Source organism: Ursus arctos, unplaced genomic scaffold (genome assembly GCF_023065955.2).
Source record: "Ursus arctos isolate Adak ecotype North America unplaced genomic scaffold, UrsArc2.0 scaffold_2, whole genome shotgun sequence".
NCBI lineage: Eukaryota > Metazoa > Chordata > Mammalia > Carnivora > Ursidae > Ursus > Ursus arctos.
Genome location: NW_026622874.1, coordinates 62,350,742 through 62,373,130, shown reverse-complemented (window position 1 = coordinate 62,373,130; position 22,389 = coordinate 62,350,742). Strand labels below are relative to the sequence as shown.

At 44.9% G+C, this 22,389-nt stretch overlaps 2 protein-coding genes across 2 annotated transcripts; both read right to left on the bottom strand.

The window, feature by feature from the left end:
* Positions 1-4,822: 4,822 nt before the first annotated feature.
* On the bottom strand, positions 4,823-5,776 carry LOC113246693 (olfactory receptor 6P1). The gene has a single exon (XM_026487359.2). The coding sequence runs from the start codon at positions 5,774-5,776 to the stop codon at positions 4,823-4,825; it is 954 nt and encodes a 317-aa protein (XP_026343144.1).
* A 13,886-nt stretch (positions 5,777-19,662) lies between these two features.
* LOC113246704 (olfactory receptor 10X1) lies at positions 19,663-20,649 on the bottom strand. The gene has a single exon (XM_026487371.2). The coding sequence runs from the start codon at positions 20,647-20,649 to the stop codon at positions 19,663-19,665; it is 987 nt and encodes a 328-aa protein (XP_026343156.1).
* Between the last annotated feature and the right edge of the window lie 1,740 nt (positions 20,650-22,389).

The window sequence follows — 22,389 nt, the reverse complement described above, 5'->3', positions numbered from 1 at the left end:
AAAAAAGGAAAACATGGGTTTTCATTGCTTTCTGTTAGCTCTGTGAGGCAAACAAATTGTCAAGTCTCCCCAACTACCACGTTCCTAACATGAACCCCGGAGTTAATAAAACAAAATACCATCTTCTCTTATTATAACTCTTTACAACCATTCCTTGGTACAAAGAAAAAAGCTGTAGTTAAAACCCTGAGTGCTTAAAGGAAAAAAGGAATTCTAAATTCACTCTTTATTGTTTCTTGTCACAGAAGAAAAAAAAACAGTTAATTAAAGGATAATATTGAAAAAATAAGCAGAGAATAGCTTTGAGTTGAGTGAGAAAAAGCACAGAGCTCATACATTGTACTACGTCAGGCTCTGGAAACATTCTCAGGCTCGTTATGCGTTTAGCTTTGGTAAGGAGAAATAGAGTAATTTTTAAATGTAAAAGTTCAAGTTTACTGGGGAAACGCACATTTTTCCTCGTATTTTATAATCGTTTCTGAAAATTGTGCATTTTCTATTTCTTCTCATTATAAAAATTTTGAGGCAGATAACCACGTTTTGTGCTTCCTATGCACTGTTCTATGAATAAAAATCACCTAACTTATGTTTTCTTTTTAAATGCAAGAACATTCTTAATCGTGATGAATAGTGCCCTTGTTTCAAAATCAAGTTTATTTAAAGAATCGTAATGAACACATGCTCCTGCCTTGTTCCCTTTCTGTTGTCCCTCTCCGGTGAAAAGTTGGCTCCAATGAGTAAATGTTCAGAACCTAAAGAAAAAGAAATAAAACAAAATGAAAAAAAATAAAGTGTGGCAAAAGAAAAGAATATAAAACTAATGTGTAGCTATTGGAATTGTAGGTGTCGTGTCTGGGAAACAACCTGCCTCTCTCTGGCTAACCTGTGAATTATAACTTTAAAGAGGCATTAAATCTCACACTTCATGGAACGAAGAAATGTGAGGTGTGGGTGGAGGTGTCATGTTCTTAATCTGGCAACTTAGAAAAATGTATTTCATTTGAAAAATTTTAAGAAGCCTAAAACTAAAAATCATTTGAAAAATTCAAGGGATGCCTGGGTGGCACAGTCAGTTAAGTGTCTGCCTTCAGCTCAGGTCATGATCTCAGAGATCACTTGATCTCCTGGGATCAAGTCCCATACCGGGCTCCCTGCTTAGCGGGGAGCCTGCTTCTCCCTCTGCCTGGCATTCTCTCTCTCTCTCTCTGAGACAAATAAATAAAATATTAAAAAAAAAAATTCTAAAAGAATGCAAGGCAAAAAGTAGATAAATATATTACATCAGGCGTATAAGGTTGAAGAAAAAAGAAAGCACAAATTACAGTGACTCCAACAAATGGCAATTAATTTTTATCATTTAATTTAAAAAAGCTCAGGAGTTCCCTGGGTAGCTCAGTCAGCGAAGCAGCTGACTCTTGATTTCATCCCAGGTCATGATCTCAGGGTCCTGGGATCGAGCCCAGTGTTGGGCTCCATGCTCAGTGAGGAGTCTGCTTGAGGATTCTCTCTCTCTCTCTCTCTCTCTCTCTCTCACTTTCTTCCCCTCCCCCCACTCACCAGCTTCTCCCTCTCTCTCTCTAAAATAAAATAACTCTTAAAAAAAAAAAACAAAAAAAACCCTGGGAGATAGGTAGTGGCTGGTGTTGGTTCCACTTGTCCACCATGCTTTCAGAGACCCATGATTTTCCTGTGTTTCTGCACCTCCAACCTCAATGTGCTAACCCTTCTTCCTCTTGTTTGTTACCTCGTGGACAGCTGTTGGAGCTCCGGGCATCCAACCCAAGTTCCACAGCAGGAAAGAGGAAGCACCAGTGCCAGCTACAGCTTTCTCCAAAAAGGAAAACTTCTCAGCTGAATTCAACTGCCATTTATTGGACAAAAAATGGGATATAGGACCACTCCTAGATACAAGAAAAGCTGATAAATCAAACACAAGGCAAAGAGTCAACAGATCACTTGCCTGGGTTGGGCATGTTTTCAGCTTGGGAAAAACGGGGTTGTCATAGGAGAGAAAAATGAGCCATCTCCACCAGTGAGCACACTGTGGGCGCCTCTCACACTAGACGGAAAGCAAATGAGAAGGCTTGCACCTGCTGCTGGGCAAGAGCATGACATAAGAACCATGCAAGTGTTATTTGTGCCAGCTGACCTCTAGCTCCTCCTTCCAAGAAGGTTGGTACCAAGCACAAAATCCAAGATCGAAATGGCTAGGAAGAGATTAATGTTTTATTTTAATATTCTAATAAAGAGTTATGGTACCTTCTGATCATCTTTAAAAGGAGTATGAAACTCGCTGAGTCAACCCAGTGATGTGCTGTGATATTTTTAGATCAGATCGTTGGAAATGCTGAGTTTTCTAGTTAACTTACCACCCTTTCCGCAAAATCACAAAGGGTGTTCTGAGCTTCGTTTTCCACATATGGTCTCGAGTACCTGGTCAATCCTCCAATCTCAGTTTGAATAAGAGTGAGTTTGAGGACAGGTTAGTAGAACAGGAACGTCTTTTAGAAGCGCATAATCATATTATTTATGACAAAATGATAATAAAGGTGGGGCTTAGCGTTTATTGAAGAGTTACTGTGAGTTAGCTATTATATGCAGGAAGATCTGAGGCTTCCCGAAATAATCCAGCTCACACCCTGCCAAAGGCCACACTTGGCATTAGTTTCACTTAGAAAAACAGGACAGAGACAAGCAGGCAGGCAGCGCCAGGAATGTCTCTTCCGTGGAAGGAGTGCTGAAAGCAGACAGGGGCTCATCTCTGGGATTCAAAGTCATAGGGCAGGGGTGAGGCCATGAGATTCATACACAGGGGCACATGGTCTGCCTTGATTTAGAATTTTCAAGCCCCTTTCAAAGAGCCATTGTCTCTTCTCACAGTTCTGTGGGGTCCATGGTTTCCAGGGCTCCCAAGAAAAGGCACGCCAAGTTATAAAAGTAGCCTGAAGTTGTGACTTATAATACTTTCATTGATCTCCCAGTGCCGAGGACTTTTACTCATCAGGGCTTCTTTGTACCATAAGCATTGCTGCTTAGCAACATTTATCAGGCTTCCAAGAGTCCTGAGCCGGAAAGTTAACGGAAAGTGAATTCTTTCACAGTGTGTATGAATATCAAGTCGTCACGTTAAACGCTTTCAATACCTTACAATTCTATTTGTCGGCTGTATTTCAGTAAAGCTGGGGGACGAAAAGTAAACTAATCCAAGGTGAAATTTACCTACAAAGAGAAGAGATGTTAACACTTCCCTCCCACGTTCATTATTTATTTGATACTCACAGCGAGCGTATGAGGTAGGTGATAATATTTTCATTGTCACAGGGACTTAGAGGTAAAACTAAGAGCAAAGGGAAATTTCTTGGTTTTAGGAGCAGAATTCTTGGCATAAAATGCCATGCCTTCCCTAAGTCAATGAAAAGAAAAGAGAACATAATGAAGGGAAGGGACAGGGAGCCAATCTCAGAGATGTTTCTTTAGAAGGCCATTTAAATCTCATGAAAATAAAGCAATTTACACTTTGAAAAGTGTCAGATTTCTTTGTTGCTGTTGTTGTTATTTCATTTTAGATCCTGGAAAACCTGAAATGATTATTGATCGAGGAGTTTTCTTTAATAAGCAATCATCTGTGTTCCCCAAAGCCTTCAGAATGAGCAAATACATCAATTATGACAATTTGAGTTTGTGAGTACTTGTTCAATACCACTTTTTTTTTTTTTATTTCTTCGACATATCCCACAACTAAAGAAACACTAAATATGGTTCAAATGTGCAGAACAAAACCCTGAGTCAGGGTGGGAAAATCTCCCTAAGCAATTCAAGCAAGTTTCTAAAAATCAAAGGAACTTGGGCGAATGTCTACAATTCAGGGTTTGAATCTGAGGCATCTCACTCACTCCAGAGATAGCTACCTGCATCCCGCCTCTCATTCCGTCATTCTATCTCTTATTAAGATATTTTCTGTTCTTGTGCTCATTTGTCCCAGGAGCAAAACTTAAAATAGTTAGCAACTGGTATAACCCGGGTACCAACTAATTAAAGCAGAAGCTGCCCATTGTGCTGGAGAAGATTCTGAGACCAACCTATACACGAGTTTGCTACCGCATTTCACCTACTACGGAATCAGCACTCAGTAGGTCAATCCCACTGAGCGTCAAAGAAGGGGTGCGGATGAATATTTAGCCATGTCCACGGTGGCGCCCACATGGCTGAAGATCAGCATTACGTTTCCCTCCTCCTTGACGTGCCGCGGGTATAAGACGTGTAGAGGTGCGGAGTGTTGAGTAGGTGGCATGAGTGTCCATTCTTGGGGTATAGTAACTACTTTTGTGATTTCTCATGGAAGTGGGATTTGAGAATTTAGATCTTTGAGACTGCTGCAGTAAAGCCTCTATCACTTTGACATATCCACGAGTAAGTCCGCTTTCTTATATTTTCTCATTTATAAAATAAATGCGTTGACCTAAAGTAGGGAATTTCAAACTGGCTACGAAACAAGAGTTGCTAGGAAGTTGGAAATTGTACACAGCATAGCTGCAACCTAGACGTACTCTATCAGACCCTCGACAGATTTTTTTTTTTCTGGGAATTTGCATCTTAACAAACCCCCGGGAGCATCGTATGCAGCCAATGCAACCTCAGTTTGGAAACCCTGTGCAAGATCAAGGATTCATAAACTTTCATTTGTATCAGGAGATTCCCAGATGCTATTTAACAAAACTGCATATTAATCGATACTTATGTTCCCTTTGATCCTATTTTATGATTCCTTGAGGTGGCACCATTAAGACCCTGTTCCTTCCTGACTTCTAGGTTCTGTTGTACATCAATCTGGGACATCCCTAGAATAGCGGCATCTGCCCAGGACCAACTTTCTGAGAGCATCCTTCACCTCCTTGTTCCTCAGGCAGTAGATGGCTGGATTGAGGAATGGTACGATGACCGTATAGAGCACAGAGATGATCTTGTTGTGGTTGAAGGTGTACATGGCCCGGGGCCGCGCGTAGGTGAAGAGGGTAGAGGAATAGTAGATGACAACCACTGCCAGGTGAGAGGCACAGGTGGAGAAGGCTTTGCGACGTCCCTGGGCAGTAGGAATTCTCACAATGGCGGCAATGATGGCAGCATATGATGAAACCACAGCCAATAGAGGCAGCAGAATCATCACGAGGGCCAAGAGGAAGTCTACTAGTTCTGCTTGCTCCTTGTCAGAGCAGGTGAGGTTGAGTAGGGGAGAGATATCACAGAAAAAGTGGTTGATGATGTTGGGTCCACAGTAGGACAGTCGGGAAATGAAAAGAAGCTTCATCATGGAGCTGAAGAAACCACTGCCCCAAGACGAAGCAGCAAGACGAATGGCCAGGCTGGAGGGCATGAGACTAGGATAACGGAGGGGCTCACAGATGGCCAGGTAGCGGTCATAGGCCATGATCGCGAGCAGGACACATTCGGTGCAGGCCAGGGCAATGAAGAAGTAGAGCTGGGTCATGCAGCCTACATAGGAGACTCTATGGTCCTGGGTAAGAAATGCTCCCAAAAGACGGGGAACTGTAACATTGATGTACCACAGCTCCAAGAAGGAGAGATGGGCAAGGAAGAAGTACATCGGGCGGTGAAGGGTTGGAGCGAGCCAGATTGTGGAAACGATGAGTGTGTTCTCCAGCAGTGTCAACAGATAAATTGCAAGGAAGAGGACGAAGAGGAGTAACTGGAGGGGTGGAGAGGTAGGGAAGCCCACCAAAACAAACTCTGCTATGTGGCCTCCACTCAAATTTCCCATTGTCTCTGTCCACCTGCCTACCTGAAAAATAACAGGAAGAACAAGATGTTGAGAGACAGAAGGACCAAACACCTAACCTCCCCCCAACTCCAGATGACAGCCTTCTCAAGATGCTCAATAGTGCTCTATCGATTATTAGTACGTCGTTCAGCTCCTTCACTTTGCTGGTTCATCTCCCACCTCAAGGGAAAATTCTCAGACTTGAGGATTGTACTCAATAATGTATCGATCTTAACTCCAGTGGCTATTTGATACATGCTTGCCGATCGGGTCTTAATATTTCAATTCTTGTTTTCTTATCCATGACATGTGCTTCCTTCACTTCCTGCAAAACTGCAAGCCCCATGGCACCTGGACTCCGTATTTGCTGAGTGAATGAATCAAAGAAGGAGGCGGAGCAAGCTGGAGCCCGAGGGCTTCTGTCTCCAGGGAAAGAGGACGTAGTTGCTCAAGGACATCACTGAGCTGTAGGCTAGGCAGCGTGGGAGGAAGGAGGGTTGGTTTGGGAAATACCCACTCACAGTTAAAGAAATAATTCAGTATAGATGAGCTAAGAGTTCTTTTTAAAAATTATTATTATTATTATTTATTTTTTTATTTTTTAGAGAGAGAGAGAGAGTCAAGTGGGGGAGTGGGGCAGGGGAGAGAGAGATAGAATCCTAAGCAGTGTCCACACTCAGCGTGGAGCCCCCACATGGGGCTCAATCTCACGACCCTAAGATCATGACCTGAGCTGAAATCAAGAGTCAGATGTTCAACCAACTAAGCCATCCAGGTGTCCCATTTCTTTAAATCTTTATTTGATTATTATTATTATTATTATTATTATTATTATTACTATTTTGAGAGAGAGAGAGAGCTAAAAGAGTTCGTCTCCAAAAAAAGAATTTTCCATTCATTTTACAACTATTTCGGAGTACGTTTTCTGTGCTAGGATTAGGTTGTCTCATTCCAGGGCCGGTGTGGTAGGTTGAAACATGGACCCCCACATGCGCCCACACCCAGTCTCCAGAGCCTGTGCAAATTGCATGCTCTGACAATGTCTTTGCAGGTGTGATTACGTTAAGGACATTGAGATGGTAGTCCATCCTGGATTATCCAGGTGGACCTTAAATGCAATCTCAAGGGTCCTTATAAGAGAGAAATGTGAAGTAAACACATAGAGAAGAAGGCACGTCGGAGGAGGAACGGAGATCTGAAGACGCTGGTCCTGAGGATTGGAAGCTATGTGACTACAATCCGAAGAAAGCCAGCAGCCACCAGAAGCAAGGAGTGATTGTCCCCTGGAGACCCCAGAGGGAGTGCAGCCCGGCCAACACCCTGCGTGTTGATTTCACACTGCTGACCTCCAGAACAGGGAGAAAGAATAGACCTCCATTGTTTTGAGCCAACAAGCACGTGGCATTTGTTACAACGGTAACAGAAAACTGATACAGCCACTGAGGCATCAGATTGGAAGAGGCCATCATCTGCCTCCCGACCTCCCTTTGCAGCCTGGCAGTCTTCTCTCCATATTGCCCGTGGAGGGCACCTGACAGACACAGAAATCTGACTTGAGATTGGATCATATCATCAAGCTTTCTCATTTTTGGTGGGACTTAACATTTTTTATCTTTAAGCAACATAAAAAACGATACATCGTTGTCATAGCGCTGCCTGGGGACAGATGGCAGGTGCAGGTGTGGGGAGCACAGATGTGCAGAGAAGCTGAGTCAGGATGTGGTACACCTGGAACCCACGTAACACTGTGTGTCAACTGTACTCAAGTGAGAAAAAAAAATTAAAACGAAAACAACAGCAGCAACAAAAACCCCATTCCCAACCACAAAAGACAAAATAAAATAATAATATATCAGCTTGCAAATTATAAACTTGACATCAATTTTTTTGGTTATACATTTTAATAGTTGCATGGAATCTAATGTCCACTGCATGTGAGTATTGACATTTTAAATGAAATTATTATATCACTCCTTTATATGTTCGGTAAAGTCTAAGTATCGGTGCTATGATACCCACAGATACTTGTTTCAAAAATTACGTGACTGCATGTGTCTTTAAAAAATGGAAATTTTTTTTATTTTTCTCACTGAATTCATAATTCAAGGTATTGTAATATATTTTTATAATTACAAGCCTTTTATTGATTTCTCTATTTCTATCTGCATGGTTTTTTTTTTTTGTTTGTTTCTTGTACTCTGGAGGCTAAAATTTTTGGAAAGATTTTCTATTAGATTTTATTCTGTAATCAGCATGCGTTTCACCAAAACAATAAAAATATATGACAAATTCTAAAATATGTTATTTTTTATTGTCATATCATTTTATAATAATGTGGACTACACTTCTTCTCAATTCTCGTGTGCATCCGTGAAAACCACTATCATCAGAATGAGAGCAGTTTCAGAACCCGTTCCATCCTTATTTTTCATTTTGGAGATAGAAACACTGAGGAAACGAGTTCACAGAAATAAATGGCATTGATACACTGCAGCTCAGGGAATGGAAGTCGTTTTGTTATAGTAATAACACTAAATTACTTGAACTTTCTATTAGTTATATGCCAGAAATTACACAGTCATCTATCATCAAAATGGTTTTTATTGATCTATTAGCTGACAAGTCAATCAGCTTCCATTCAATTGTGTTGAAAGAAATAGATGGGAAACTGCGGACTTGCAAAAGGACGGGCTGCCGGGAACGTTCGCTCCCTCTCCCAGCACCGACACTGCCCCCACACTAGCTTCCCTCTGCCCCCCTCCACTCAGTGGGTTGGTTATGCCTTCCTTTGTACCGAGGGGGACAGGTTTTGAAAAACAAAGGGGAAAGGAGAAGAAATACTTTCTCTAGCACACCGATTCTAAGAAGAACTGGTAAGACCTTTGAAGACCAGGGAATGGTTCCCTTGGAACGATTCGCACCTGGATCTTGGAAAACCTTTTTGCACCCTCCAGCACGCAGAAACCCGGGTTCGGAAAACTGACTTAATGCATCAGATACTTTTCTGAGAGCAAGTTTGGAGAGGAGGACTGGGCAGCAAGGAGGGAGGACAGGACAAGAAGGAAGCACAGCATGTCCTGGGGCAAAACATAATACAGGGTGGGAACAGCCCTAAAAGGAGGGCTGGAAGTGCCCAAAGCCAAGTTAAGGACATTAGATGCTGCCATGGACTGAGCAATGATGACATGAAGTCTCAAAAGGGACCTGCCCTCACCCTCTACCCTCAGTATACAGAGCAGTGCCTATACAAGGGCAGACAACTAAATCATTAGTGGGCTGACTTTCAGCCTTGATTCGTGTGATCTTGAATCATTTACTTCCTCGGATACATATTTTGTAACGTACAATAACTGGATACAAACTAGAGTTCTTTCCAGCTGCAGCACCGCGTGAAATTTGCTTGAAAGTCCTGAGGGTTGGGGGAAAGCAGCCCTTAGAAAGGAGGTGGAGCGTGGGAAGCAGCCTGGAAAATACACGGTCTGGTTTCAAGTGTGTTTGAGGCCAGCCTTGCTCCGCACCCCCTTGTGCCTTAAGGTGTCTGCTCGTTCCACCGCAAGCCTGCAGACCGGCTCCCTTGCACCCAGAGGAGCCCAAGACCCAGCTCCTGCCCACCCCTCAGTATCACTTCCCATCCCCATCGTCCTCGGCTTCTAGCTAAGTCGTTGAAAACAAAATGCTTTTTGCTGCTTGGACTGGCTGCTGTTGCCAAGGGCTTTCCCCTCCCGCTGGGGCAACTCTGGCCCCTCGACACTATGACCCCATCTCTCCCCGATTTCTGCTCTGGGCTCCAGACCTGCCCTCCCTGTCTGAGGAGCCCCCCCCCCCCCCACACACACACCAGAGAGACTGCTTCTGACTCAGGGCACTCAGAGGCCTCAGGTAGCCCTGAGTTACCCGTGCGCTGTGGGCACTGATGGCTTGTGTTGTTTGTTCCTTGTGTAAGTTCTGGGCCACGTCTTGTCCTCATTGTCGGGCTTGGACAACAGGCGTCCTCTGCTGCCCCGCGATACTTCGGGAGGTCAGGGCAGCATTCCACCATGAAGGTAGCAAGGGACAGGTGAGCCTGAATTTCAACATTCAGAGTGATAAGCTCTTGAAAACATCTCTGGTTTGACGGCTGATAATTAACAGGGAAGATCTCTAGGATTATTCCATTGCAGTTCCCCTTAGAACCAAGAGCAGCTCATTAGCCACACTCAGGACTGCATGACGCTGTAAGACTCATTTTGCCCTGGCTCCTCTCTCCCTTCCACCTCCCCTCCCCCATCCATCACCAGCCACCCCCTCCAGGTGAGCCAGACTCTTGAAGACACCTCTGCGCTCTCCCTCTGGTCTTCTGCACATGCCCAGACATCATAAACATCAGTTTTTTTGTGAAGACGTTGTCCAGGAGTCCCTTCCATCTGCTGTTGGGACTAGCACTCTAGTAACAGATCTACTAACGGATTGGGGTCGTTATGCATTGACCTGGGTTTTCCATCCTCAAGAGTAGAAACTCTCACTGGTTTCTCTAGCCTCATTAAGTTCAGTGCTTTGCATATAATGGGTAAAAATAAACCTCTATTGAATGAGGTAGTAGGTAAATAATGTAATAATTTAGGAGCTTGGGAAATTGATGCCCCTTCTCTGTGCCAGAGGTAGAAGGCTGCACCTGTTTCTTGTCTATCAGACAGGGACGCTGCTCCTGCTGGTGACATCGGCCATTCTCACTTTATTAGGCTGTGTGACAAAGACATGATCTACGTGAGGATGATTTGCCCACAGTGTGAACCATACTTGCTATTTTAAAACGCGTTGGTGATCCCAGAACTCTGTGGGCTTGAAACCATGCAGACGTCACCGGGGCCACCCCGCTTGCTATTTATATCAGTGTAACTGCCTGGGCTCCTGGCTGCTCCTCTCCAAACATGCCACCTCGTCCGTGCCACAGACACGGAGCCTGACGGCACCTGCCTGGCCCCTGGCGGCCCCCACAGGAAGCCACACAAACCTTCATGCCGAGATGCCTCGGGCAGGGCTCTGCACACAGCCATCTCCCGTGTTCAGAGAAAATGCTTTGTTTCGTTTGCCTTGAATTCTTCATTTGATTATCACAAATTGAATAATTGTAACTCAGTAAACAATCTGGTGACTCAAAAGCTGAGCTCTGTCTGGAAACGTAATTATTGTCCTAGTCCGCATGGCCCATAGAGAAGACGACAGAACTGATCCGACGTGCGAGGCACTGAGAACTTTCCATGTGCTAGCTTTATACCCCAACGGCCCCGTCGCCCAAGCACTTTTGTCCCTTTATTTTATAGAGGATACAGAGATAGGAGTGATTTTTTTTTCTTCAAGATGGCACAGCTTAGGAAATTGTGGAGCTGGGATACACCCGAAAGTCTGGCCATGAAGTTATGGCAGTAAACGGAGTCCCCATCCTATCCTGGCCCCAGTGTAAGTGACTAACCGTTGGTGAAGCCAGATAGACTCGGTCAGGTAGAAGCAGGGGTTTGTGGTTGGCTTGTCTGTGTTCAGCGGTCAGACTCAATCCATGGTTTTTTAACATCTCACTTGAATTTGGGCTATGATGTTATGGACTGAATATGGTAGATATGGCTTTGGTCCCGTGCTGGGGCAAGGAGGTGCTACTCTCCAAACACGGTAGGTCCCCCACCTCTCCTACCATCAGCCTCTGCGCGCAGGATTTCCCCTTTGCATACACAATATCCTGTCCTCTCCACATGTGCACAGACCTCTAGCACTTCGCTGCAATGGAACGAGAAACATCCCTTATACCTGCAAACATTTTAAATGTGCCTCTCAGGCTTTAACTCCATAACGGTACACATTTGAATATGAGTCAAATAGCAGGGATCTCAGTACAAGATGTTTGCATGACTAAGCTGGTTTTGATTTTAAGCCAATGGAACATCTGGAGAAATTCAAGAGATTCTCAGGATTCTGAGGGATCTGGAAGGCCTAGGGAATGAACGAGGCTCTCACGCCTCGAACCTGAGTGAGGCAGATCTTCTCACAGAAGTTTGCCTCGTCCCTTGCCTGCCTGACCTCTGCACTCATTCACGGCTCTGTCTTCGGATGTTTGTCGGGACGCTGGTTACCTGCTGCTTCTGGACGGTGCATGAGCCCCCGCTGCCCCCGCTGCCCCCGCTGGTCGTCAGTAAAGCTGATTTTGCATGTTGGTCTCTGAATCATCCATGGCGAGCGAGACAGGACAGTGTCTTGGCGGGTGAGCCTTGAAGCAGACAGGGACAGCGGTAGCCAGCTCTTATCCCCTCATCAGCGGGGACAGAGTCCCTTAGGACGCATTGTCATGGTGACCTACCTCTCCCCAGCAAGATTGGGTCCAAGTCACTCAGAGGCCATCCTATAATGAAAGAGCGAAATCTGGAGGGACATAGCCCTGGAGAGAAGCAGAACGAAGTCGTTGACTTCCCTGCCTGAGTGCCAGCCAGGTGCTGTCTACATCCTTAGACAGACTTATTGACAATTCAAGTTAAAGTCCATCTGGCTTCCTTAAGATTGAGGAAGTAGAACAATAAAGTAAGAAAGTTCCAGATAAATTAATTGTCTGGTGTTTTAGACCATTACCTTTTTTTGAGAAAATATCTGTCACACCCAGACCACCTTGCATCAGTATCACTTGTGTGTTCATGAGTGAGGACAAGATGCTTCAGGTCCTGTTCATACATCTACAAGATCCAGTGGTGGAAACGTCTTTCCCTGCCTGCCCCTTTTCACGTCCCTTCGTGAATACTGCTGGGCTAGGAGGGGACACGGTGGGGTAGGGAGAGCAGGGTCTGAGTCTGGGCAGGGGAGTCATTTCAGGCACTGGATTCCTGGCTCAAATCTGAATCTGCTTCTCGCAATGAGGGGTTTTCCTTGACCACAGCTCTGGGTTCCTGCCTGCCTTTCATGCCCAGGCCATTTTCGTGCTTCTCTGTCTGCTGGAGCCGTCACAAACGGGGCAGGTTACCTCCTGTGTTATGTACTGATCTCCCCGTCCCTGCAAGTGTGCAAGCAGAGGTCGAATTGATGTGGGAAATGAGGGCAGAAGGAAGTGTGGATAAAATTAGCCCACTGACAAATACTTGAGGCTAAGGTTTTGCTGGAGGAAAAAACATTAGTGTGACAATAGCAAGGCCTCCAGGGTCCTGTGACTCTTTAGCATATGAAAGTCCTTTTGGAAACTCCCCTTTGTCTTTACTTCCCCCAGCTCCAAAGGGTATAAACCTCAACCCTCACCACCTCCCCACTCCCCCCTCCCGCCCGCCCCCCCAGCAGCTCTCTGTCCACAGGTCCTGTCCCCATGGTTTAGTAAAGCCACCATTTTGCACCAAAGATGTCTCAAGAATTCTTTCCTTACACCAGTTAGAATGGCAAAAATTGACAAGGCAGGAAACAACAATTGTTGGAGAGGATGTGGAGAAAGGGGATCCCTCCTACACTGTTGGTGGGAATGCAAGTTGGTACAGCCACTCTGGAAAACAGTGTGGAGGTCCCTTAAAAAGTTAAAAATTGAGCTACCCTACGATCCAGCCATTGCACTACTGGGTATTTACCCCAAAGATACAGACGTAGTGAAAAGAAGGGCCTTATGCACCCCTATGTTCATAGCAGCATTGTCCACAATAGCTAAATTGTGGAAGGAGCCGAGATGCCCTTCAACAGATGACTGGATTAGGAAGTTGTGGTCCATATATACAATGGAATATTACTCAGCTATCAGAAAGAACGATTTCTCAACATTTGCTGCAACATGGACGGGACTGGAGGAGCTTATGCTAAGCGAAATAAGTCAAGCAGAGAAAGACAATTATCATATGGTTTCACTCATTTATGGAACATAAGTAGGAAGATTGGTAGGAAAAGAAAGGGAAGAAGGAAGGGGGGTAAGCAGAAGGGGGAATGAACCATGAGAGTCTATGGACTCTGAGAAACAAACTGAGGGCTTTGGGAGGGGGGAATGGGATAGGCTGGTGATGGGTAGTAAGGAGGGCATGTGTTGCATGGTGCACTGGGTCTTATATACAAATAATGAATCATGGAACATTACATCAAAAAGTAGGGATGTACTGTATGGTGACTAACATAACATAATAAAAAATTATTATTTAAAAAAAAAAAAGAATTATTTCCTGGCCACCGGCTCTGGACCCCAACCCTCCAAACCACATGAAAACGACCTCCATTTAGGGTGCAGTATTGGGAAGGGAGCGCACTGTACTAGAAGTAATTTCCCACTCCGCCCTGTAAAACAATAGGGCTACGAACAATGGAACTGAGGCCTGAAGGATTGGGAGAATTACAGTTATCTCTGCACGTTCTCAGCCTGAGTGGTGCGGAGTGAGAACTCCCAGAACTAAAACACAAGAGAACAACTTGAGAAATGGGTGACAAATTCACTCTTGACACGTGAAGCCCAAAGAAATGCACCGATATTAGAAATGTTGGCCTGGATCTTAGGCCTGTCTTCTGATTATAACCCTGGAAGTAATAAAAAGTAATCACGAGTATGACAGAAACAGATCTGAGAGCTGTAACCAGAGGAACGGAATCTAGAGAGAGAGGAAAGTGAACAGGCCCACTTGAAGAACGGGCTTTGCGGACCAAAAAAGGAAAAAGACCAACAATTAGCCAAGAAAGGAATCACGAGTACAGTCCTGGAGGGTGAGGGGCCAGATAGTTTCAGGAAGGGGGGTGGTGACAATAGAGAGAAATTAAAGTGAAACAGAAGGAGCTGCTCCTACACTTCTTTCAATGGATCAGGAAAAAGATACACAGTTGCCATGTAGTTGATGAGGGGACAGAGGGCAAGCTGAGGACAAAGCAAAAGCTGACACCCCACACCCCCCCCCCCATGGGATGTCCTGGCTGAAAGAAATAACAAATAGTTAATTTATGGAGCCCACAATCCTGCAGGACAGGCGTCTCCCTCAGTTTTAATGTCTTAGCAATTTACAAGAACAAAGCTATCAATAACCTAGCTTCCGGAAGGAAATGTATGTAGACACAATTACATTTCCTTGCTCTCTACAAACCATTGACAAGTCCTTGAAACAGGCAGAGTGACCTTCCTCTAGGGACTCAATGTTAATACTTTGCTAAGGGCAAAAGGCAGTCCTAGCCTGACCCCACCCCCTCCCCCAGGACCCTGTAAGTCTACTTTAACATATAAAAATTCCTTTGGAAACTTCCTTTATCTCTACCCCCCAAGCATAGGGCCCACTGATATTATTATTATTGGAGAGTAACAAATGACCTTTTCACACCAATAGCTCGTCCTCTCAAGGTCCTGGAAACCTTGCTTCCAAAATTCCTTAGAATCTCTCCCTAGCCCCCTCCCAACTTGAAAATACTTATAATGGGCCACTCCTCATGACCCCGGTGCAGCTCTTTCTGCCCACACGTCCCATCCCCGTGCTTTAATAAAAACAGCTGTTTGCACCAAAGATGCCTCAAGAATTCCTTCTTGGTCGTGGGCTCCGGACCTCGCCTCACCGATACCGCACACCCGCCCCATAGTGAGCACATACTGTGGACTGGACACGTTGTTAGGAATTTTATTATATTAACCATACAGTGTAGCTACAGTTGCAACCACCCAAACCCCCAAATTAAAGTGGCTTAAATCACAGAATTTTATTTCTCTGCCAGTACAGTGACGAGCCATTGTGATTGGCAGGGTGCTCTGGGCACTGGGCGGGTGGGCTCAAGGTTGTGCAAGCCTGGGGGGAAAGGTCGGCCCTGCCATCCTCAAAATATGCTTCTGCCGCTGGGGCCAAGACACCCGGTTTTCTTCCTTTGTCTTTTCCCAGCAGCTGATTGCCCTATTGTTTTTAACCTGCCAGAAGCATATGTTGCTCACAGTAAAAACAAACGTGGGCTCCTTTGAAGGGAAGCTCTTGAGGTCAGTGTCTGAGATGCGTTTTGTCCCCCGCCCCACAGCTCCTCCCGGCTGTCTCTTCCCCGTTTCTCCTGGGCGTCTTCAGTGACGCTGAGACACTGAGGCAGAGCAGTCTTGTGTGGGGACAGTGGCCCTCGGGACGGCTGAAACCATCTAGTCGTCCTGTGCGGGTCTGTGTACTGGACGCTCCCGCAGATCTCCAGGAATTTCCAGTCCATGCTCTACCATCATTGTCTGGCCCTTCCACGAGGAGAACGTGAGTTTCTAGAAAGAAAGGAAGGAAAGGAAAGGAAAAGGAAGGAAGGAAGGAAGGAAGGAAGGAAGGAAGGAAGGAAGGAAGGAAGGATAGACTTTCCTTTGGGTCTGTTTTCCCCATAGCCAGAGCAGTGTCTCAAACAGAGTCAATTCTTACAACACATAGAAGGAACAATGAACACTTTGCACATTTAGGTTGAGAACAGAAAAAAACTTGATGTAGGAAAGATGCTGGGGTTCAGAGCACATGGCAAAAAAATTATTCTTTTTTTTTTTTTTAAAGATTTTATTTATTTATTCGACAGAGATAGAGAAAGCCAGCGAGAGAGGGAACACAAGCAGGGGGAGTGGGAGAGGAAGAAGCAGGCTCACAGCGGAGGAGCCTGATGTGAGGCTCGATCCCATAACGCCGGGATCACGCCCTGAGCCGAAGGCAGACGCTTAACCGCTGTGCCACCCAGGCGCCCCCCAAAAAATAATTCTTAAGACGTCTTCAGTGCAAAAAGCTGGTTTTATTAAAGCACAGGGACGGGACCCTTGGGCAAAAAGAGCTGAACCGGGGTCACGAGGAGTGGCCCCTTATATACTTCCAAGTTGGGAGGGGTTAGGGAGAGTGTAAGTCTAAGGAATTTTGGAAGCAAGGTTTCCAGGACCCTGAGGGACTAACTAGTAAGTGTGTAATACTGAAGAGGGAAACTGCCCGTCGGCCCAGGCCAGGAGGCCCGTGAAGATGGAAAGTTACTAACAATGAACCAGAGATAACCAGAAGCCCCACTGGCAGCAAGAGATAAGCAGCAGTTTCTGCCTCTGTAAACAGGCTTCCCGTGCTACTGTTCCTGCCTGAAACAGCCCCCACTCCCCCAGTTCAAACCCACCTCCCAGCAGTGGGCATAGCCCTTGGAGCCTGAGTGCCTGCACTCCCCTGTAAGAGCCCTGTAACCCCGTTGCCCGGGGCCCAGAATTTGGAGCACGAGCTCATCTGGGTCCGCTGGCGTAAAATAAATCCGAGTTCTCCTACTTCTCCGAGTGTCACTTGGTCTCTCGCCGGTCTGATTCTTATTTTTCTGCAACATTACCAGACTGTTCTCTGCAGTGACCGAGCCCATAAACACCCTCTAGGGAACGCACAAGACTTCTGCGGCAACACTGGTTATCCCCGGCCCTTCCAATGCTCACCGCTCAAGTAGGTGTGAATGTCCCCGACCATATTTGCCAATGAGATGAGGCACATTTCTACGTATTTACTTGAATATTTTCATTTAGAAAGGATCTCTTCATAGCTCTTGAACATTTTTGCTATTGATCAGAATGTTTTTTGTTTTTTTTTTGTTTTGGGTACGGATTATATGTATACTGTGTAAGAGCCTTTTGCCAAATGTATGTGTTGTATATATTTTCTCTCATTCTACGGAATTCCTTGCTTAGTCTTTAGATTTTCAAATAAAACACAGATTCAAAAATCATCCAAACAAATACAGAGTTTAGTGAAATTCTTATCAGGCAAACATCTTCCCAATCACCGCCTAGATCAAGGAAAAGAACTTTGCCCCTGGGAGTCCCTCTGCGCGCCCCTCCCTCCAAAAGTAATCTCTACCCCACATTTTACATTAATATTTTCCTGAAGTTTCTTTTCAGTTTATTTACTTGCCCATCCATTTATGAATAATGCTGTTTTAACGAACACAATTTCTCCGTTTCAATTTAATCGATCTTCTCATTTTTCGTTAAGATTTTAATGCCCAGTTTAGACTATCTTTTCCTATCCTAAGGCCATTGTGAAGGTAATTTTCTGTATCAACAATAGCTTTATTATATTTAAAAGTCTATTGTTCTGCCTTTCAAATTCAGGCTTGGTACCCAGAAATGGATTCTTGCTCTTGTTGTTTATGGAAGCAGGTTTCCTCCGTAGGGATATGCATATATGCATATGCAATTTTCCTAGCATGAGTTTTTGAAAAGTCTGCTATTTTCTAACCACTCCGCAAAGCCATATTTATCATAAAGCCAACGCCCCTGTGTGCATGGGCCTTTGGGGGCTCTCTTGTTCTCTGTTGGTCTGTCAGTTGGGCCAATTCTACATGGTAGCTGCATGAGTCTTGATATTTGGTAATATATATACACACACACACACATACTATATATATTATTTTTACATATAACATATATGTTATTTTTCAAGAATGTCTTGTCTAATTGTAAATCCATTTAAATTTTAAATCCCCTTATAGTTTTCATACACAAAAAAAGACACTATGAGGTTTTTCCTTGGGAATTCTTTGAAACATAGGTTAGCATGGGGAGAATGGACATCCAGACCGCACCAAGTCTTCTAATCCATGACATAGCGTATCTCATCATTTATATAGGTCTTTTAGAATTATTTTAATAATGCTTTACAGTTTCTATGCAGAGGCCTTGCATGTCTTTTGTTAAATTTATTCCTAGGGCTTTGATATTTTCATAGCTTCAAAATGTGATATATATTTTAAAACCAGATTCCAATTGTTGCTGATGATGGGGATGCCATCGATGCATTTATGTGCCAATTCAAAAATGATCTGAATGGGACAAAATGGAAATACTGCAAGTCAAAGCTTATGGGATATAGCTTTCCAGTGTTCAGATGGAAATATAGGAAATAATATGCATTATATTACTCTTGTGATACAACCTCCCCAGTGCTTCTAATTCTAAGTCTTCTGGGCGATGTCAAGATCTGAGGCTGTGGTCATCTGGTTTCCTTCATTACACATCATATGTCTGCCGAAATGATTCCGAAACACCTGCCACTGTCAAACGCTTCAATATCATGATATTGTGTGTGTGTGTGTGTGTGTGTGTGTGTGTGTGTGTGTTTAGCCAGTCATAGAACACGCCGGCTCTACTGCCGTGTCTGCTTGATGGATCAACGTTCCACGATATCCTAGATATTCAGAAGTGAGCGTCTGACTGTCACTAGAAGGACACAGTCATGAACAGTGTTTTTAAAAAGCTTCAGTAATCAGGGGTGTCTGGGTGGCTCCATTGGTTATGCATCCAATTCTTGATTTGGGTTCAGGTCATGATCTCAGGGTCATGGGATCGAGCTCCGTCTCAGGCTCTGTGCTCAGCTCAGAGTCCCCTTGGGGTTCTCTCTCCCTCTCTTCCTGCCCCTCCCCCCATTCATGCTCTCTTTCTCTCTAATAAATAAATAAAATGTTTAAAAAAAAAAAACCTTCATCCACCAGTATGGCAGTGGACTTAACAAGTTGAGATATCAATCCCGGCGTGCACAGGCAGTTGGCGATTTCTACATGGTGTATCACCTACTAGAAATGGCTCATCTCCTGGGAGGCGCAGCCCAATGCCTCACAACGTTGCCAGGAAAAATTCCTCAGCCATTGTGTCCTTAGACATAGATATAACATCTCTTAGTGTTGTGGTCACAGGGGTTGTTTTTCCCTTCCACAGTCTTGCTCTTCACCTTCCCTCAGTGATGCGGGACACCCGGTGGCTGACAGCAGAAGCCCTCGGTCTTCAGAAGCAGCCAGTAGAAGGACGAGTGGTTGAACAACTTTCTTAACAAACTAAGTAGAAGTCTGTGATGCTTTAGTTCCCAGACTCAGTCTCTGGATTCCTACATGACCACCTCTGGAAAAAGGGAAATGGCACCGGCTTCTCCTGACGTCACGGGATAAATGTCTACTGACGTCGGGGGACAGTCAGTCACGGCAATAATCCAGGATTATTTATTCAAGAAGCTCCTCTTTCCCAGCACCTTCCTTAAGGCATTCTTCATGTCCTTATTCCTGAGGCTGAAAATGAGGGGGCTGAGGAAAGGAGTGATGACCGTGTAGGGGACCGCCATGAGCGTGTCATCTCCTCCCGAGGCTTCTGGCTTCAGATAGACAATAGCGGCAAAGCCGAAGTGGACAATGACCACTGTGAGATGCGAGGCGCAGGTAGAGAAGGCCTTCTGCTTGCCCTCGGCTGACGGGATCCTGAAGACGGTGGAAAGAATGAACACGTAAGTGGTGAGGATGAGCAGGAAGGTGCCCGTCAAAGCTGACACTGAGATCGCCGTCACAATGGATTCTGTGAGGTCGCTGTCTGCACAAGACAGCCTCACCACCGCCCGCATGTGGCAGAAGAAGTGTTTGACCAGGTTGGGGCTGCAGAAGGAGGCCCTGAATATCAGCACAGTCTCTATCAGAGAGATAAGGAAGCCTCCAGCCCATGCAGAGGCCACAAGTTGTCCACACACCACGTCGGTCATAAGCAGTGGATATCTGAGAGGGTTGCAGATGGCCAGAAAGCGGTCATATCCCATCAAGGTGAGGACGATGCAGTTGGTGCCACCGAGTCCCAAGAAGAAACACATCTGCAAGCCACAGCCCGCAACTGAGATGCTTCTGTGCCCAGTCCGCAGATCCGCCAGCATCTTGGGGATGATGGCCAGTGTGTAGCAAGTCTCGGAGAAAGAGAGGGCCCCAAGGAAGAGGTACATAGGGGTGTGGAGAGATCTGTCCACCCAGGTTAGACCCATGATGGCCAGGTTACCTGTGAGGCTGAGAAGGTAGAGGCAAAGGAAGACCACGAAGAGGAATATCTGCACATGTGGGTACATGGAGAAGCCAACAAGAACGAATTCGTTCAGGACCGTCTGGTTAACCTTCATTGTTTGCATGTCTGAAATCGGAAAGAAACAACAAATGAATATTCCATTCTCCATTATTCTTTGAAAATTGTGGTGTGAATAAGACAGATGATCAGAGTTATAATTACTAACTGATTTTTCATTTAGTTTAGCAAAACACCATGTGTAAATAGGCTATGTGTTTTCCTAATTTTAACTCACTCGTTACACCTTTTTTCAGCGATCAATTCCTGATCACTTATTGGGTGGCTTAATTTTTGAAAGGACTTTATTGGCTGGTAAGATAATGAGGGAAAAGATTCTAATGGACATTCAGATAAAGGGAATTCAGGTGCATTACGTGAGCCAGTTTGATCTCTGAACACTAAAAACACTACGGTAGTTAATACACCGTCAGGGTCTGACAAAGCGACTTCCACATATAATATTGTCTGTAAATACGTAATGAGTGAAGGTTGATAATTGGTTTGTTAGGAATTTGGGGACCACTTTTGGACAATGGCTTGTAACTGCCAGGAAGCCCAGAGTCGTCATTTCTTCTTGAAGAAGACATTTGGGTCCTGAAATAGTAAAAGAAAGTAAAGCACATGTTCCCTTCCCTGTACTCTGAGGAGAGGGAGATAGGACACTCCCGGACCCTTCAGATTAAAAGTGATTGATTAGAGGGGCGCCTGGGTGGCTCAGTCATTAAGCGTCCGCCTTCGGCTCAGGGCGTGATCGCGGCGTTCCGGGATCGAGTCTCACATAAGGCTCTTCCACTGGGAGCCTGCTTCTTCCTCTCCACTCCCCCTGCTTGTGTTCCCTCTCTTGCCAGCTGTCTGTCACACAAATAAATAAAATCTTAATAAATAAATAAATAAGTAAATAAATAAAAGTGATTGATTAGAGTACGTGGACGGTATTGATAAACAGACACTTGATCCAAGCACAGGGCAGGTAGCAGCTGAAGATTTGCCCGTTTCTTCAGTGCCAAGCCTAGCATCTGAAAAAGAGAAATGCTAGAGATTCTGTGAATTCTTCGATAATTCCGCGTCTGATTTCATCTCATCCTCCTCTAACTTCCGCGACATGCTGCCTTTCCTTATATATAACACGTTCCCTGTGTTGTGCTATAGCGAGCTATTGTTCCTCCTCTCCCACCTGCCCACATACCTAATAATAGCAGTGATCAGGCCTGCCTTTTGCCAAATCCCTTGTAATGTTGATTGGGTTTACTCTGGACAATGCAAACGGGAAGCGCACGGCTCAGCCGCGGGGGGCATGTGGCAGCTGTGATGATTTCCCTCGTTCTAGAAATAAGACAGTTGTGTCTACGATGTGGCATATTTGTAGCTAGAATCCAACTGTTTTGACTTTAATTGTATATTCTTTCCATTTATCAATGTTTTTTTCCTTGAGGAAAGAGGCTGTCAGTCCCGGATTTCGGTACGTCTCACAGTGCTAATACAAGGGGTATTAAGAAGGTAATGAGTCCCGATACGTGTTGCGACGGCTAGGTTAGTTATCCAAAAGAGCGCTGCATCTGTAAACAGCTTCCCTTTTACTTTGTTACTCAGCATTGCAGAGTGTGCTGGGAGAGAGATAGACCTTCCGCTCTCAATTAGGTTTGGTTCAGGCGAAGATGAAGCCTCTGTCAGCAGAATCGAGCTGGTCACTGACCGAATAGGCAGTAGGAAAATGGTCTAAATTATAATTATATAATTTTAACATGTACAAATAAATATAAATAAAATAGAGTTCTATCATTATAAACTTTGATTATTAAAGGCTGCAGAAATAATCCATAGCCCTAAGGACTCTTAGAGATCTCCTTAA